This window comes from Microcaecilia unicolor, chromosome 1 (genome assembly GCF_901765095.1).
Source record: "Microcaecilia unicolor chromosome 1, aMicUni1.1, whole genome shotgun sequence".
NCBI classification, from domain to species: domain Eukaryota; kingdom Metazoa; phylum Chordata; class Amphibia; order Gymnophiona; family Siphonopidae; genus Microcaecilia; species Microcaecilia unicolor.
Window position 1 is genome coordinate 48,788,417 of NC_044031.1, and position 16,377 is coordinate 48,804,793.

A 16,377-nucleotide genomic window follows, 5' to 3' on the forward strand; every position below is an offset into this window, starting at 1 on the left:
CATGGGAGGAGCCAGCATTTGTACTGCAGTGGTCCCCCTGACATGCCGTGGTCCCCTGACATGCCAGGACACCAACCGGTCACCCTAGGGGGCACTGCAGTGGACTTCATAAATTGCTCCCCGGTGCATAGCTCCCTTACCTTGTGTGCTGAGCCCCCCAAATCCCCCCCAAAACCCACTTCCCACAACTCTACACCACTACCATAGCCCTTATGGGTGAAGGGGGGCAACTTGGAGGGCTCAACATTTACCACCACAAGTGTAACAGATGGGGGGGGGGGGGGGGGGATGGGCCTGGGCCCACCTGCCTGAAGTGCACTGTACCCACTAAATACTGCTCCAGGGACCTGCATACTGCTGTCAGGGAGCTGGGTATGACATTTCAGGCTGGCATAAAGGCTGGCAAAAAATATATTTTTTTTTTTGGGTGGGAGGGGGTTGGTGACCACTGGGGGAGTAAGGGGAGGTCATCACCGATTCCCTCCGGTGGTCATCTGGTCAGTTGGGGCACCTTTTTGAAGCTTGGTCCTGATAAAAAAGGAACCAAGTGAAGCTGGCGAAATGCTCGTCAGGGCTGGCTTTCTTTTTTCCATTATCCGGCGAAGCTGGCCATCTCGTAACCACGCCCCCATCCCGCCTTCGCTACCCTACCGACACACCCCCTTGAAGTCTGGCCGGCTCTGCGACGGAAAGCAGTTGGTGCCGGCCAAAATCGGCTTTCGATTATACCGATTTGGCCGAGTTCAGGAGATTGCCGGCCATCTCCCGATTTGTGTCGGAAGATGGCCGGCGATCTCCTTCGAAAATAAGCAGGATGACCAAACAATGGAGCTCAGTCTTACCATGCACAATGATGTTACTAAAATCCACTGTGGGACTGACTGTTTATCTATTACCCTGTATATACTATACTGATGACATTAGATAGATTACACCATGAGTGGGAAATGCACAGAAAAAGGTATACAGGCGTATTTTCAAAGCACTTAGACTTCCACTTAGCCTAGAATGGGTGGCAGAGCTGGTGGTTGGGAGGCGGGGCTAGTGCTGGGCAGACTTATATGGTCTGTGCCGGGGCTGGTGGTTTGGAGGCGGGACTAGTGCTGGGCAGACTTATACGGTCTGTGCCGGGGCTGGTGGTTGGGTGGCGGGGATAGTGCTGGGCAGACTTATACGGTCTGTGCCAGAGCTGGTGGTGGGAGGCGGGACTGGTAGTTGGGAGGCGGGGATAGTGCTGGGCAGACTTATACGGTCTGTGCCCTGAAGAGGACAGTACAAATAAAAAAGTAGCACATATGAATCTATCTTCTTGGGCACACTGGATGGACCGTGCAGGTCTTTTTCTGCCGTCTTCTACTATGTTACTATGTTTCCAAAGTTGCATAGTAACCTATGGAACTTTGTAAGTCTAAATGCTTTGAAAATGAGCCCCTCAGTGTAAAAAACCAGACTTAAAAAGATACAGTTCAAATCTTTAAGACTGCCATACACCTCCCACATAGAGGAGATTAAGTAGGAGATGGTTCACTTACTACCAAAACATCCTAGAATATTCTCTTTCATCATTTTGCCAAATATTTGCCTCTGCAGCTCTTATCATGTACAGATATTAGTTTCTTCCAAGCAGCAAGACTTACCTGGAACTTTTTTGACTGGACTTTTAATACTGAAGTTTAGGTTAGTTATAAGGATGATCCATCTTCAGAGTCTTTCCCCCAACCAGCATAGAATAATACACCGACTACTAGGAAAACTGGTGGATTTTCTCTATGCTGGTCTGTCTACTATATTCTGAATAGTCGAACCAGTAAAGATACAGTCAATATCCAAACATGGCAATATAGAGATGGCAGTTTTTCTGTGCAGAATCCCTTGTTTTAGGGAATATTAACAATGGTGTCCATTGACTATGCTCTCTGGATTTAAAGGATGCCTACATGCATATCCCAATACTTCCAGGCCACAGGAAGTATCTCAGATTTCAGGTAGGAACACGTCACTTCCAGTACTGTGTTCTGCCATTTGGCCTCGTGTCAGCTCCCAGGGTTTTTACCAACTGTCTAGCGGTAGTTGTAGTGTCGTTACACAGACTGGGAGTTTCTGTTTCCCTATCTGGATGATTTGTTGGAGAAGAGCACGTTGAATGAAGGTGCTTAGGAGTCTGTGCAGAGAACTATTTGAGTGCTAGAGCTACTAAGTTTAGTTTTAAACTACCCCAAGTCCTATCTACTCTCTGTTCAACAATTGGAGTTCATTGGAGCCCTGCTCGATGCGGTGGAAGTGTGGCCTTTTTCTGTTCTTCTACCTTCTGTGTCTCTGCCTCTTTAAATCTTTCTTTCTCTTACGTCGGCATTCTTCGGTTCAGGACTATGTCTGCCTGTTTTTATATGGCTTTAGTTTATCATCCTTCTACTTCGCTGTTTTCTTCCTGGGACAAGCTCAGGGGGTCATGATCAAAAGCAAACTCCGGCGCTAGAGGTTGTTAACGCCATACTAGCGCCAGAGTTTGCAGCCGACCCATGATTAGAGCCCTCGAGTGCCTGAAACAGCGCACTTGAGGGCTCTCAGCGCAAGTAGCATGCAAATGCATGCTAAACAGGGCTTCTAGCGCAATTAGCTTGCAAATGCATGCTAATTGGCGCTTAACGCATTCATCCCCAATGATCAGCGACCAGCGTGCCAAAGATTGGGTCGCTGGCCGCAGCAAAATCAACGCCAGCTCCGAGCTGGCGTTAGATTTTGTGGATCATTGGGGAGGAATGGTGAGCCCTGTCCAGCATGCAGTTGCATGCTGGCAGGCCCCCCTTCCCCCCCCAAGGCAAACGCAAACAGGGGGCTGGAGGTCCGGTGGACCTCCGGTCCCCCCGACGATCCCCCCCCATGTTCACAGAGGGCACCCCCGAACCCACGCCGCCTCCAGAAAAACGCTGTCCTACCCTCCCACCACTGTGATCCATCGACGGGGGGGGGGGGGGGAGGTTGGAGGTCCGGTGGACCTCCAGCCTACCCCAAATCCTCCCCCCAGCATTGTCCTTAGATTCCCTGGTGGTCCATGGTGTGCTTTGGTGTCGTGACACCCCCCCTCCCGGCCCCCCTATGTTTTGTTGGAGGGACGCAGCCTGCCTGCCTCCCTCCTCTTTCAGTCAGTCGACGCCCAGCCCCACCCATTGCATCCTGGGATGCACTGGGCGTGGCTACAGACCATGTAAGGGAGCGATTCCCTTACATGGTCTGTAGCCCCGCCCAGCGCATCCCAGGATGCAATGGGCGGGGCTGGGCGCCGCCATTTTGGGCGTCGACTAACTGGAAGAGGAGGGAGGCAGGCAGGCTGCGTCCCTCCTCCAACAAAAGGTAGGGGGGCCGGGAGAGGGGGTGTCACGACACCACAGCACACCACGGACCACCAGGGAATCTAAGGACAACGCTGGGGGGAGGATTTGGGGTGGGCTGGAGGTCCACCGGACCTCCAGCCCCCCTCCCCCCGTCGGTGGGTGGGAGGGTAGGATAGCGTTTTTAGGGAGGCGGCGTGGGTTCGGGGGTACGGCCACTTAAGGATTGGGTTCGGGGGGTGGGGATGCTGGAGACCCGCCGGACCTCCAGCCCCCCCCCCCCCCCCGTCGCTGGGCGGGAGGGTGGGAGACGGTTTGCGCGGCATGCTGTTTGACAGGTTTGGGTGTTTGACAGGCCAGACCTGTCAAACAAGTGTGGGAGGATTGTGCTGAGCGCTCGGCACAATTCTTCCGCACTAAAACATGATGATCAAAGATAATAGCGCTGCTTAGATTTGCATGCATTATCTTTGATCATCGATGCAGAAAAGCCCTGCGCTGTCCCTGCGCTATTTTTGGGGCGCTGTTTGGAACAGCGCAGGGCTTTTGATCATCTGGGCATCAGAGTATTGGGCTCATCCAGCACATTAACTTCCCCACTCATGCTCTTGGCAACACTCTAGATCTAGTTTTTTCTCTGCCCTCTTCAACATTAGGCCTCTCTCATTTTGAAAGTTTTCCAGTCCACTGGTCTTACCATTTCTTTTTCTTTTTGGCTTACCCCTCCACCCCTCCTCTTCTGTCCCCCTTGCAGCCAGCCACCCCACTCTGATCTTGAATGCTGCCACTCAGGATAAGATCAAACTTGCTTTAAACCACATTCAGCCTCCATCGCATGATCTCCCATTGTCAGATCAAGTATCCATGTTTAACAGGTCTTTAACTGTCATCCTTGATTCTGCTGTGCCGTTAAAACACCAGCTTTTTGTTCTTCATAGTCATCTGCACCCTGGTACCATTCTGGCCTCCACCTCCTTAAAGGATGCCTGCGCAGCGAGGAGATGAGGTGGCATAAAATCTGCAGCGCTGATGCACACGGCCGCTTCAAACTTAGATACGCCGAATATCTCGCTGCACTCCACAATGCTAAGAGAGTTTTATTACAAAGCAATTAGATTTGCTATTAACAAACCGCAGAAGCTATTTCAAATCTTCAAAACTATTTCCCTACCCGACCTTCCCTCCCCTCTTCTCTTTCAGTTCTTTACTTCTCTTGACTTGGTTGCCTCTGCCTGGCAGAGCAAATCTGATAACCTCAGGAGCACCATGAATTCTACACTCCCCCCCCCTTGGTTACAGATAATCCAGCTGTGGTTCCCACTGCAGTCTGGCACGCTTTCAATTCTCCTACCATCCAGGATTTGTTTGATCTATGGCTGTCCATCCACCTCGCTTCTTCACCAGCTAATCCCTTGGCCCACTAAGCTGGTAAGGCAGTTTATTCTTGTTCTAATGCCTCATATTCATTCTTTGATTATCCAGAGCCTTGATACTGTCATAGTCCTTTCATTTTGGAAATCCATTATCATTACTCCCATCCTTAATCTAACCTTTGACCCTTCCTGTCTCAAACTTGTGATCTTGGGCAAGTCACTTAATCCTCCATTGCCTCAGGTACAAATTTAGATTGGGAGCCCTCCTGGGACAGAGAAATATCCAGTGTACCTGAATGTAACTCACTTTGAGCTACTACTGGAAAAGGTGTGAGCAAAATCTAAATAAATAAAATGCATGAGGAACACCTTTCCTTTTTATGATTCTCTTCTTGGCAAAAAAAAAAAAAAACAGACTAAGTAAACTTTGAACCTAATGAACTTTTTCTAGAGAGTGTAAAATAAATAAAATAAATCCTAATAAATAAATAAACTCAGCCTACTGGTTTCCAAACCTTAGGGCATGCAGAGGAGCAGGTTAGTATATGTTTGCTCTAGTTCAGGGGACTTTAGGAATGTAAACTCCTGAGATCTTCAAAGCCTTTATATCCTGTATGTCAGATGTGAAGATTCTCAAAATCTAAAATTAGTAGGCAATCCTGGTCATTATAATGCAGCATCTGCTAACTCAGAACAGGCACTCCAGATATAAATAGGACAGTATTTCCTGCTGAAGTTGTGCTCCATCCAGTCTGATGTACTACTGAGACAGAGAAAAAATGACAGCAAAGAGAGTGCATGGATTTGAAGTGCAGACATTCCAGAGTTCTGACACATCCAATGGAGTCTACAGCTAGTGAATAGTGAGTGAACAAAGAAACTGTGCCCTCCCTGCATTAAATAAATAACTGTTTAAGATAAATGATTTTGTATTTTGCAATTGGGAGAGAGCACAAGTTAATTTAAAAAGTAAAGAACTGGAAGATCAATGAAGAAGCATAATAAGTAGTCTGTGCTTAAGGAATTAGCCAGTATTACCGTCTGATAATCCAACATAATTTATGGGTCCTTTTACCAAGCTGCAGTAAAAGGACTCCTACAGAGGAATTGGCAAATGGTTTTGCCACACACAGAAGCCCCCTTTTACCGCAACAGATAAAATGAGGTGTTTTTTCCCCTGTTTTACAAAACAGGAAATGGCCATGCTGTAAGTTAAGTATTTGCCCAGTGGCCATTTCCTGGGGGAGCCCTTGGAGGCGGTAAGAGCTCTCGCACTAATCGGTAACACAGTTTGTTGGCTGACAGCAGAATAAAATATAATATAGACTGTTATATTATCAAGACAGGGATCTCATATGCCACTCACCAAAGGTGTTATCTTGCTGATAGGCATCATTCCAGGCCTAATGCTGCCTCTCCCCTTTAAGATGACCTGCATATCCTCAGGTATAAGGAAGGACTCATTATACCATATATCAAACTCTGAGAGGATAAGAAAAATTATATTTTGTATTAGCAATAAAAAACCTCCAATGATAATCTGAATATTCCCAAATCTAAATCTATATGTAAAAGTAAACAAGAAAGCACTGAATTTGGGTAAACAAAGGCACAGAAACTTAAGCTTGGTATGTGTTTGAACCCCTTGCTCTCTTCAACAGAAACACTCCAGCTCATATCCACAAAGGCATAACACTCAATTCTGTCATACTCAACTCTTCAGTCACCTCATGGAACAGCAAGAGGATGACATGCTGTAAATGGCTTGAGATGCCAGGCTTCTTTATATACACTAGTGTTCTGATAAGCGTATTATTTTTGGCTTGACAGTTCTTTGGGCTTCCAGCTTAATCAGAACTCCCCCCTCTGAGTTTTCATTGGCAACCATTCTGGGCTCCCTCCACACCCACCCCATTTTTGAAACCAAATCAATAAGTAAATAAATAAATAAATAATCCCCTTACGTCCAGCCAGGCTGACTTTAGGGGTAGTGTGGGGCCTGGAACAAAATGCTATTGTGGAGGCACAGAGCCCACAGCAGTTGCCCCTATTTACTCCCTCTGCAGCCAGCTCTGCCACTCAATCCAGTCATTGCAACAGCAGTCCATGGCTAGGATCCACAGACTGTGGCTCTCTGTGGAATCTGTTATATGTGCACCATGAATATGGTCATTGTGTGCTCTCATTACAAAATGGCCAATATTCCTCCTCAATGGGGGCTGTGAAAGTGGAGGAGTAGCCTAGTGGTTAGTGCAGTGGACTTTGGTCCTGGGGAACTGAGTTCGATTCCCACTGCAGCTCCTTATGACTCTGGGCAAGTCACTTAACCCTCCATTGCCCCTGGTACAAAAATAAGTACCTGAATATATGTAAACCGCTTTGAATGTAGTTGCAAAAACCTCAGAAAAGCGGTATATCAAGTCCTATTTCCCTTCCCTTCTTCGGAAGCATCCCTAGCCCAACCTGGCCAGAGAAGCAGAAACCAGGGCCCAGAATTAAAACCAGGTTTCTCACATGGCCACTGAGACATTGCACACGATGCTTTAATATTTATGCAGTCCATGATCAGAAGATTAGAGGATGAATATAGACTACAAGATAATTTCTTAAAATCACGCAATAGATACAAGTACCACTATAAGTCCGAGCATATTATTAAGGCCTATTTATATTTTTTTGGTTACAGCTACAGTTATATTTGTCATATTTATTTATTACTGTTCCAAATATTGCTCCATTTCTTTCCTGTGAACTACTGGGTCATAACCCAAATAGAATGCACTAGCAAACTGTGAAATTTATGATGCTTCAAACAGTATTTGATAATGTATAGTACATCTTAGATGGTATAGGTTTGGGAATATATACAAAATGAACTTCAGTAATCACTTCTTATATCAGTTCCACAAGTAACAATAATGTAAAAACTATTTGTTTAAAACATTGCATTTTAACATCTGAAAATTGAATATGGGAAGGAACTTGGGACTCTCACACCTCAGACTAGTTGAAAACACTTCAGAAAAGTAAGAGGAAATACAGAGATCAATCAAGGGTCTACTAAATGACCCTTACAGTCCTTATCAAAGGAGATGGGGGATAAGGACTATGTAGTTTAATGACTAACTGAAAGATCCTCTAATTAGGAGTGGAATAATAAGAAAATATAAACAAAATAACGTTATGTAGCAAATTCTTGTGCTCTATTCTCCTGTAAACCTGCAGTGATATTTCCTAGACCCATATGCTTGCACGTCTTTTTGCAAACTTGATATATTTACATCTCCTCTATGTAACATAGTAACATAGTAAATGACGGCAGATAAAGACCTATATGGTCCATCCAGTCTGCCCAACAAGATAAACTCATTTTGCGGGGAACCTGGGGAAAAGAAGAAGCTTTATGGATCGTCCTGGAAAGAGAAGACGGAACCTGTATCCACTCGGGAGTTATCTAAAGACCTCCTGCGCAAACGGAGAAGTTAGACAAGGATCTGATAGAACAAATTCAAAAGATTGGTATGAAAGATTGGGAGATTTCAATTTGTCTGACGTGGATTGGAACGTCCCGTCTGCAGAATTGGAAAGAAGTAGGGAGATTGTGGATGCCTGTAAAAGTGCCTTGCTCAGACAAATGGTGATGGAACCCACGAAAGAAGGGTCGATGCTGGATCTAGTGCTCACTAATGGAGGTAGTGTTTACGATATCCGGGTGGGTGCCCACCTATGTAATAGTGATCATCACAACATATGGTTTGATACAAGGGTGAAGGCGGAGTGCAGACGCACAAAACACAAAGTACTGATTTTGATAAAATGGGGGAATACCTGAAGAAGGAGCTGCTGGCGTGGGAAACCGTAGGAGAAGTGGAAAAACAGTGGTCCAAGCTAAAGGCTGCTATAAATATGGCGACTGATCTTTTTGTGAGGAAAGTAAACAAAAACGAGTAGCTGAAAAAATAAGAGCAAAAAGAGGCTTTGTTCAAGAAATACAAAAGAACACAATGAGAGGATCACGGAAAAGATTATCAGATTAAACTGAAAGAAGCAAAGAGGGAAATACGGCTAGCGAAAGCGCGAGTGAAAGACAAAAATGGTTAAAGATGTAAAGAGAGGTGACAAGACTTTTTTTCAGATATATTGGAGAAAGGAGAAGAGATAGGAATGGAATTACGAGACTAAAAGATAATGAGAATGGCTATGAGGAGAGTGATGAAGATAAAGTGAATGTGCTAAACAATTATTTCTCTTCGGTGTTCACGGAAGAAAATCCTGGAGAAGGACCGCGGTTGGCTGCCGAGGGAACGTCTGGAAATGGAGTGGATATTGCGCCGTTTACGGAAGAAAGAGTTTATAAACAGCTGGAGAGTCTTAAGGTGAACAAAGCTATGGGGCCGGATGGGATACATCGCAGAATACTGACGGAGCTCAGAGAGGTCCTGGCGGGACCTCTTAAAGATTTAATAGATCTTTAGAGATGGGAGAGGTTCCGCGAGATTGGAGACGAGCGGATGTGGTCCCTCTTCACAAAAGTGGAGACAGGGAAGAAGTGGGAAAGTCTCATATCGGTGGTAGGAAAAATAATGGAGTCGCTGCTGAAAGAAAGGATAGTTAACTTTCCAGAAACCGATGGGTTACAGGACCCGAGGCAACATGGCTTTATTAAAGGAAAATCCTGCCAAACAAATCTTATTGTCTTTTTTGACTGGGTGACCAAAGAACTGGAATAGCAGGGAGGTGCTTGTGACAGTTACGCTCCCGTTTTACAGATGTATTCCCTTGAGAACGCCGATATGGTGAAACGTGGCCCCACGTGGGGAATAACAACGGAACGCTGATTTTAAATCACATTACAGCACTATCACTAGGGTGTCAAGAGCTGCAGTCGATTGAACCCAGCACTGGATTCCAACACGCCCAAACAAGATAAGTGCAGCTTTTTCCTGCCATCATTTAAAAGAATTATATTAGCAAGCTTTACATTAATTTATATAATAGGCAGGCAGGCAGGCAGGCAGGCAGACACAGTGCGATGATGTTCATGGGTTATTGGGCTGTACGTTGTTAACACATATAATGGTAATTTAGCATCATAACAAACACTGAGCACTGCATATATAAAATATAAAAAATTGAATAGGAGTCATAGAAGTTTTGATAGAATAATTACATTCTGGTGATAAGATATCAGCATTTATAATTTCCAAAAAACAGTTAACCAATTTATTTATTTGCTGCACTTGTATAGATCCCAAACAGTAGTTGTGAGTTAAAATGTAATGCCAAAAAATGTAATCCAAAAAGTGTAGAGTAACTCTTCAGGTGCCGGATAGGAGGGGAGAGATTAGTAAGCTCGACTCAGGAGAGAGACCTTGGGGTGTTGGTGTTGGAGGATCTGAAGGTGAAGAAACAATGAGACAAGATGACGGCTGTGGCCAGAAGGATGCTAGGCTGCGTAGAGAGGGGCATAACCAGCAGAAGAAAGGAAGTGTTGATGCCCCTCTACAAGTCGTTGGTGAGGCCCCACTTGGAGTACTGTTTTCAGTTTTGGAGGCCGTATCTTGCTAAAGATGTAAAAAGACTGGAAGCGGTGCAAAGAAAAGTTACGAAAATGGTATGGGATTTGCGTTGCAAACCGTACGAGGAGAGACTTGCTAACCTGAACATGTATACCTTGGAGGAAAGGAGAAACAGGGGTGATATGATACAGACGTTCAAATATTTGAAAGGTATTAATCCGCAAATGAACCTTTTCCGGAGACGGGAAGGCGGTACAATTAGAGGACATGAATTGAGGTTGAAGGGGGGCAGACTCAGGACTAATGTCAGGAAGTATTTTTTCACAGAGAGGGTGGTAGATATGTGGAATGCCCTCCCGCAGGAGGTGGTGGAGGTGAAAATGGTAATGGAATTCAAACATGCATGGGATAAACACAAAGGAATCCTGTTTAGAAGGAATGGTTCCGTGGAATCTTAGCGGAAATTGGGTGGCGACGCCGGTAACTGGAAACAAAACGGGAGCTGGGCAGACTTCTACAGTCTACGCCCTGATCGTGACTGAATAGATAAGGGATGGGCTGGAGTGTAAACTTAAGGGGCTTCGATGTTAGCGTCAGAACTTAGTACAAGAACAGTACTGGGCAGACTTCTACGGTCTGTGCCCTGAGAAAGGCAAGGACAAATCAAACTTGGGTATACATATAAAGTATCACATACTATGTAAAATGAGTTTATCTTGTTGGGCAGACTGGATGGACCATACAGGTCTTTATCTGCCGTCATTTACTGTTACTATGTTATATGTTACATGGTATGCGATACTTATATGTATACCTGAGTTTGATTTGTCCTTGCCATTCTCAGGGCACAGATTGTAGAAGTCTGTCCAGCACTGTTCTTATACTAAAAGTTCTGAAGCTAAAGTTGAAGCCCCTTAAAATGTACACTAGCCCATCCCTATCTATTGAGTCACAATGAGGGCATAGACTGTCGAAGTCTGCCCAGCACTGATTTTGCTTTCCAATTACCTGTGTTGCCACCCAATCTCTACCCAATGTAAGCTTGTGGTTTCACCTCCTAAAAATTATTTTGTCCTATCAGAATGACAAGTCTATATTGGATCGTTCCTCACATGTGCTTTATGTATACAAACGTGCACTTACGGTTTATTAGTTTTTAACATGTACTTTTAAAATGTTTTATGTATTATTTTTTTACACTGATTTTATGTGACATATTTATTATATCTACAATTATTTATATTCTTTTATATGTTATGTTCTTTTATGTTTTTAACTTATTATCTAACTTAGGGCTAGATGCACTAAGCTTTCTGATCTTAAAACGTGGGTTTTAAACTGGTTTTAGCCAGTTTAACGTGCAAGTAGTAAACAGGGACATGCACAAAAGGGCATTTTCCTGTCATGGTAGCAGCTAACGAAAACGGAATGCAAATGATTATAATGAGCTGCACTACCGTTGCAAGGCTATTATAATGAGATGCACTACCATTTTCCGATCCCCTCACCGTGGAAAACCTAACGGGAGGTCTGCACCTCTCGTTGGGGCTGCTGTGAGGGAATCAGAAAGGAAAAAGAAAAAAAAAAAAGTCCAACAAGTGCTCAGAAGAGCAGAGCCCCTTATCTGTGAGGGAAGGAAAAAAAAAAGCCAAGTGCTCGTCAGGGACGTTCTTCTAAAGTGCCTAACATGGACGTCCTTCAAGGATGTCCCTGACGAGCACTTGGCTTTCTTTTTATTCCCCTTCCGCCGCCGCTGCTCCCCATGCATTTAAATCACAGCTTCCCGCAGCCGTGGCCTCCACGCCATCCTCTGCGCCCCGGGCCCCGCCGCCCCCCCTGAGGTCGAGGTTGTCGTCGCCGCCACTGCTCCCCCCTTCCACTTGCCCCCCCATCCGTTTGCCACTGGGTTGGGCCCTCACAGTGCCTCGCACCTCCATGTGAAGGCGCTGCAGCAGACAACAGCAGATTGCCTCCCTTCAGACTTCCCTCCTTCCCGCCCTGTCCTGCCCTCGCAGAACTACGTCAGACGAGGGAAGGCCAGGGACGGAAGGAGGGAGGCCCGAAGGGAAGCGATCTGCTGTTGCCTGCTGCAGCGCCTTCACACGAAGGTGAGAGGCGTTGTGAGGACCCGGCCCGGTGGCAGACGGAGGGGGGGCGAGTGGAGGGGGGAGCGGCGGCAGGGGCCCCGGGGTGCGGAGGATGGCGGGGAGGCTGGGGCTGCGGGAAGCTGTGATTTCAATGCAGGGGGAGGGGGGAGGCGGCGGAGGAAGGGAAAAAAAAAAAGAAAGCCAAGTGCTCGTCAGGGACGTCCATAAAGGACGTCCTTGGCAGGTGCAGAGCAGCCAGCATAATGCTTGGCTGCTCTGTGCATGCTCGACTGGCCAACTGTTTACTGATGGAATAGAGAATGCAAGTGAGCTACAACGAGCAGCTCATTTGCATTCCCTGTCCTTGATGCATGCCCGTTCCTTACCAATTCACTAAGGGAATCGGTAAGGGAAGGACTTTAACGAGTCTTTATTGCATCTTCCCCTTATTATCTCAGACTCCTAAGGCAGGCGCCCAGCACCGAAACACGGTGCCTTGTTGATTCTATTGGTGTCGTTCACATAAATACTGCATATAAACTTTGAACCTTTGTGACAATGGAAACCAGCATGAGCTTAAAGCTGCACTTAATTCTAGGCAGAAAGAGCACCTGTGAGTAGCTTCTGCCGACACTGATCCACAAGGTGCTGGCAGTATTGGACTTCTGCCTTCAAGTCCTGCAGTTCATCATAATCAGACCTGTATTGTTTCTTCAGGTCCTTGAGCTTCACAATCAGCATAAATTCCTCCTCATCAATTATAGTCTGGCCTCCATCACTGATATATTCTCCTGTTCAGGAAGAGGATAATGAGAAAATGTATTGTGATTCAAACTTGGATATATAAAAGTGTGACATTAAAGAGATGATTCACAATGGTGTGAATTTTCAAAAGGTCACAAAGCTAATTTTAAGATACACCCTAGGATGGGTAGTGACTGAATATTATCCCAAATCTAACTGGCTAGATATAGGCAGACAATGTCAGTGGTCAGGGTTAGGATTTTCAGTGCTAGATACCAGAGTTCTTCCCTCTACCTGACTCTGCCTCCAAAAATATTCAACTTTAGAGCATCTAAAACTAAGTGGCTAGATGTAGCTGCTCAGCAAAGGTGGGGGGAGAGGTGGAATTTTCACTCCTGACATCCAGCTGCTAGCTCCATAATTAGGTGACTAAATCCCTTTGAATTTTATCCCCAGTGATTTTTACACAGAGTATAAAGTTTGAGGTGTGGTCAAGAGTTTTAATGTGAAAAGAGTAGAGTAGCATATTCAGAATAAAAAATTGTAGAAGGCAGTTTATGGTATGCACAAATAGGGAAAGAACATAAGAATAGCAATACTGGGTCAGACCAATAGTTCATCTAGCTCAGTATCCTACTTCCAACAGTGGCCAATCCAGGTCGCAAGTACCTGGCAAAACCCCAAAGAGTAGAAACAATCCATGCTACCAATTCCAAGGCAAGAAGTGGCTTCCACATTTCTATCTCAATAACAGACTATGGACCTTTCTTCCAGGAACTTGTCCAAACCTTTTTAAAACCCAGATACGCTACTGTTACCACATCCTCTGGCAACAAGTTTCAGTGTTTAACTATTCATTGTGTAAAAAAATGTTTCCTCCTATTTGTTTTAAAAGTATTTTCATGCAACTTCAATGAATGTCCCCTAGTCTTTGTACTTTTTGAAAAAGTAAAAAATTGATTCTCTGTTATCCATTCTACACTATTCAGGATTTAGAGGAATTCCATCCCCTTTATCATTTTAGTTACTCTTCTTTGAACCTCTTCTAATTCCGCTATTTCTTTTTTGAGATACAGCGACCAGAATTAAACACAATATTCAAGGTGAGGTCGCAACATGGAGCGATACAGAGGCATTATAGTATTCTTGGTCTTATTTACCATCCCTTTCCTAAGGAAAAATTAATTCTTACCTGACAATTTTCTTTCCATTAGTCCCAACAGATCAATCCAGAGACTTGTGGGTTGTGTCCCTCTACCAGCAGGTGGAGATAGAGAGAACATCCGAGGTTTGCTATATTTGGACCTGTGCAGCTAAGTAAACCTCAGTATGAATGATACCAAAGCAGTGGAATGGAAACAATAGAAAACTCTCCTGACATTGTCAGACCAAATGCCCAACATACTTCCACCACTTCTAAATTTATTTCTTTTTATTACTTAATCAAACAAAGGAACATTCAGAACGAAACCTGAAAAAACTAACCAACTGATACAAAACCGCAGACAGTAAATCCAGGGGGGCCTCTGGATTGATCTGCTGGGACTAATGGAAAGAAAATTATCAGGTATGAATTAAATTTTTTTTCGATAGCATCCCACAGATCAATCCAGAGACTTGTGGGATGTACCCAAGCAGTCCTCAAGTAGGGCAGGACACCCCCAACCCGGCAGAAATCACCAACGAGCCAAACACTGCATCTTGCCGAGCTGCCACATCCACCCGATAATGACGAGTGAACATATGGACCAAAGCCCATGTAGCGGCTCTGCAGATATCTTCCAGAGAAACCAAACGGGACTCTGCATAGGAGGAAGCCTGAGCTCACGTAGAATAGTAACATAGTAACATAGTAGATGACGGCAGAAAAAGACCTGCACGGTCCATCCAGTCTGCCCAACAAGACAAACTCATATGTGTATACCTTACCTTGATTTGTACCTGCCTTATTCAGGGCACAGACCGTACAAGTCTGCCCCGCAGTACTTCCCGCCTCCCAACCACCTGTCCTGCCTCCCATCACCGGCTCTGGCACAGACCGTATAAGTCTGACCCTCCACTATCCTCGCCTCACAACCACCAACCCCTCTTCCCCCCACCTGCTCCGCCACCCAATTTCAGCTAAGCTTCTGAGGATCCATTCCTTCTGCACAGGATTCCTTTATGCATATCCCACGCATGTTTGAATTCCGTTACCGTTTTCATCTCCACCACCTCCCGCGGGAGGGCATTCCAAGCATCCACCACCCTCTCCGTGAAAAAATACTTCCTGACATCTTTCCTGAGTCTGCCCCCCTTCAATCTCATTTCATGTCCTCTCGTTCTACCGCCTTCCCATCTCCGGAAAAGATTTGTTTGCGGATTAATACCTTTCAAATATTTGAACGTCTGTATCATATCACCCCTGTTCCTCCTTTCCTCCAGGGTATACATGTTCAGGTCAGCAAGTCTCTCTTCATATGTCTTGGAACGCAAATCCCGTACCATTCTCGTAGCTTTTCTTTGCACCGCTTCCATTTTTTTAACATCCTTCGCAAGGTACTGCCTCCAAAACTGAACACAATACTCCAGGTGGGGCCTCACCAACGACTTGTACAGGGGCATCAACACTTCCTTTCTTCTGCTGATCACACCTCTCTCTATACAGCCTAGCAACCTTCTCGCTACGGCCACCGCCTTGTCACACTGTTTCGTCGCCTTCAGATCTTCGGATACTATCACCCCAAGATCCCTCTCCCCCTCAGTACCTATCAGACTCTCAACGCCTAACACATAAGTCTCTCTTGGGTTTCTACTCCCTAAGTGCATCACTTTGCATTTCTTCGCATTGAATTTTAATTGCCAAACGTTAGACCATTCTTCTAGCTTCCTCAGATCCTTTTTCATGCTTTCCACTCCCTCCCGGGTGTCCACTCTGTTGCAAATCTTAGTATCATCCGCAAATAGGCAAACTTTACCTTCTAACCCTTCGGCAATGTCACTCACAAATATATTGAACAGAATCAGCCCCAGCACCGATCCTTGAGGCACTCCACTACTCACCTTTCCCTCCTCCGAGCGAACTCCATTTACCACCACCCTCTGTCATTTGTCCGTCAACCAGTTCCTAATCCAGTTCACCACTTTGGGACCTATCTTCAGCCCATCGAGTTTATTTAAGAGCCTCCTGTGGGGAACCGTGTCAAAAGCTTTGCTAAAATCTAAGTAGATTACGTCTATAGCATGTCGATGATTCAATTCTCCAGTTACCCAATCAAAGAATTCAATGAGATTCATTTGGCACGATTTTCCTCTGGTAAAACCATGTTGTCTCGGATCTTGCAAC

The 16,377-nt window shown here is 45.4% G+C and overlaps 1 protein-coding gene across 1 annotated transcript in view; it reads right to left on the bottom strand.

Annotated features, from left to right (window-relative positions):
- KIF9 (kinesin family member 9) overlaps positions 1–16,377 on the bottom strand; it is a 275,713-nt gene that overhangs the window by 56,964 nt on the left and 202,372 nt on the right. Inside the window, exons 18-19 of the mRNA XM_030196974.1 lie at positions 12,920–13,099; positions 6,069–6,184 (exon numbers count right to left, since the gene is read on the bottom strand). Coding sequence (XP_030052834.1) covers positions 6,069–6,184; positions 12,920–13,099 — 296 coding nt within the window. The remainder of the gene's footprint in view (positions 1–6,068; positions 6,185–12,919; positions 13,100–16,377) is intronic.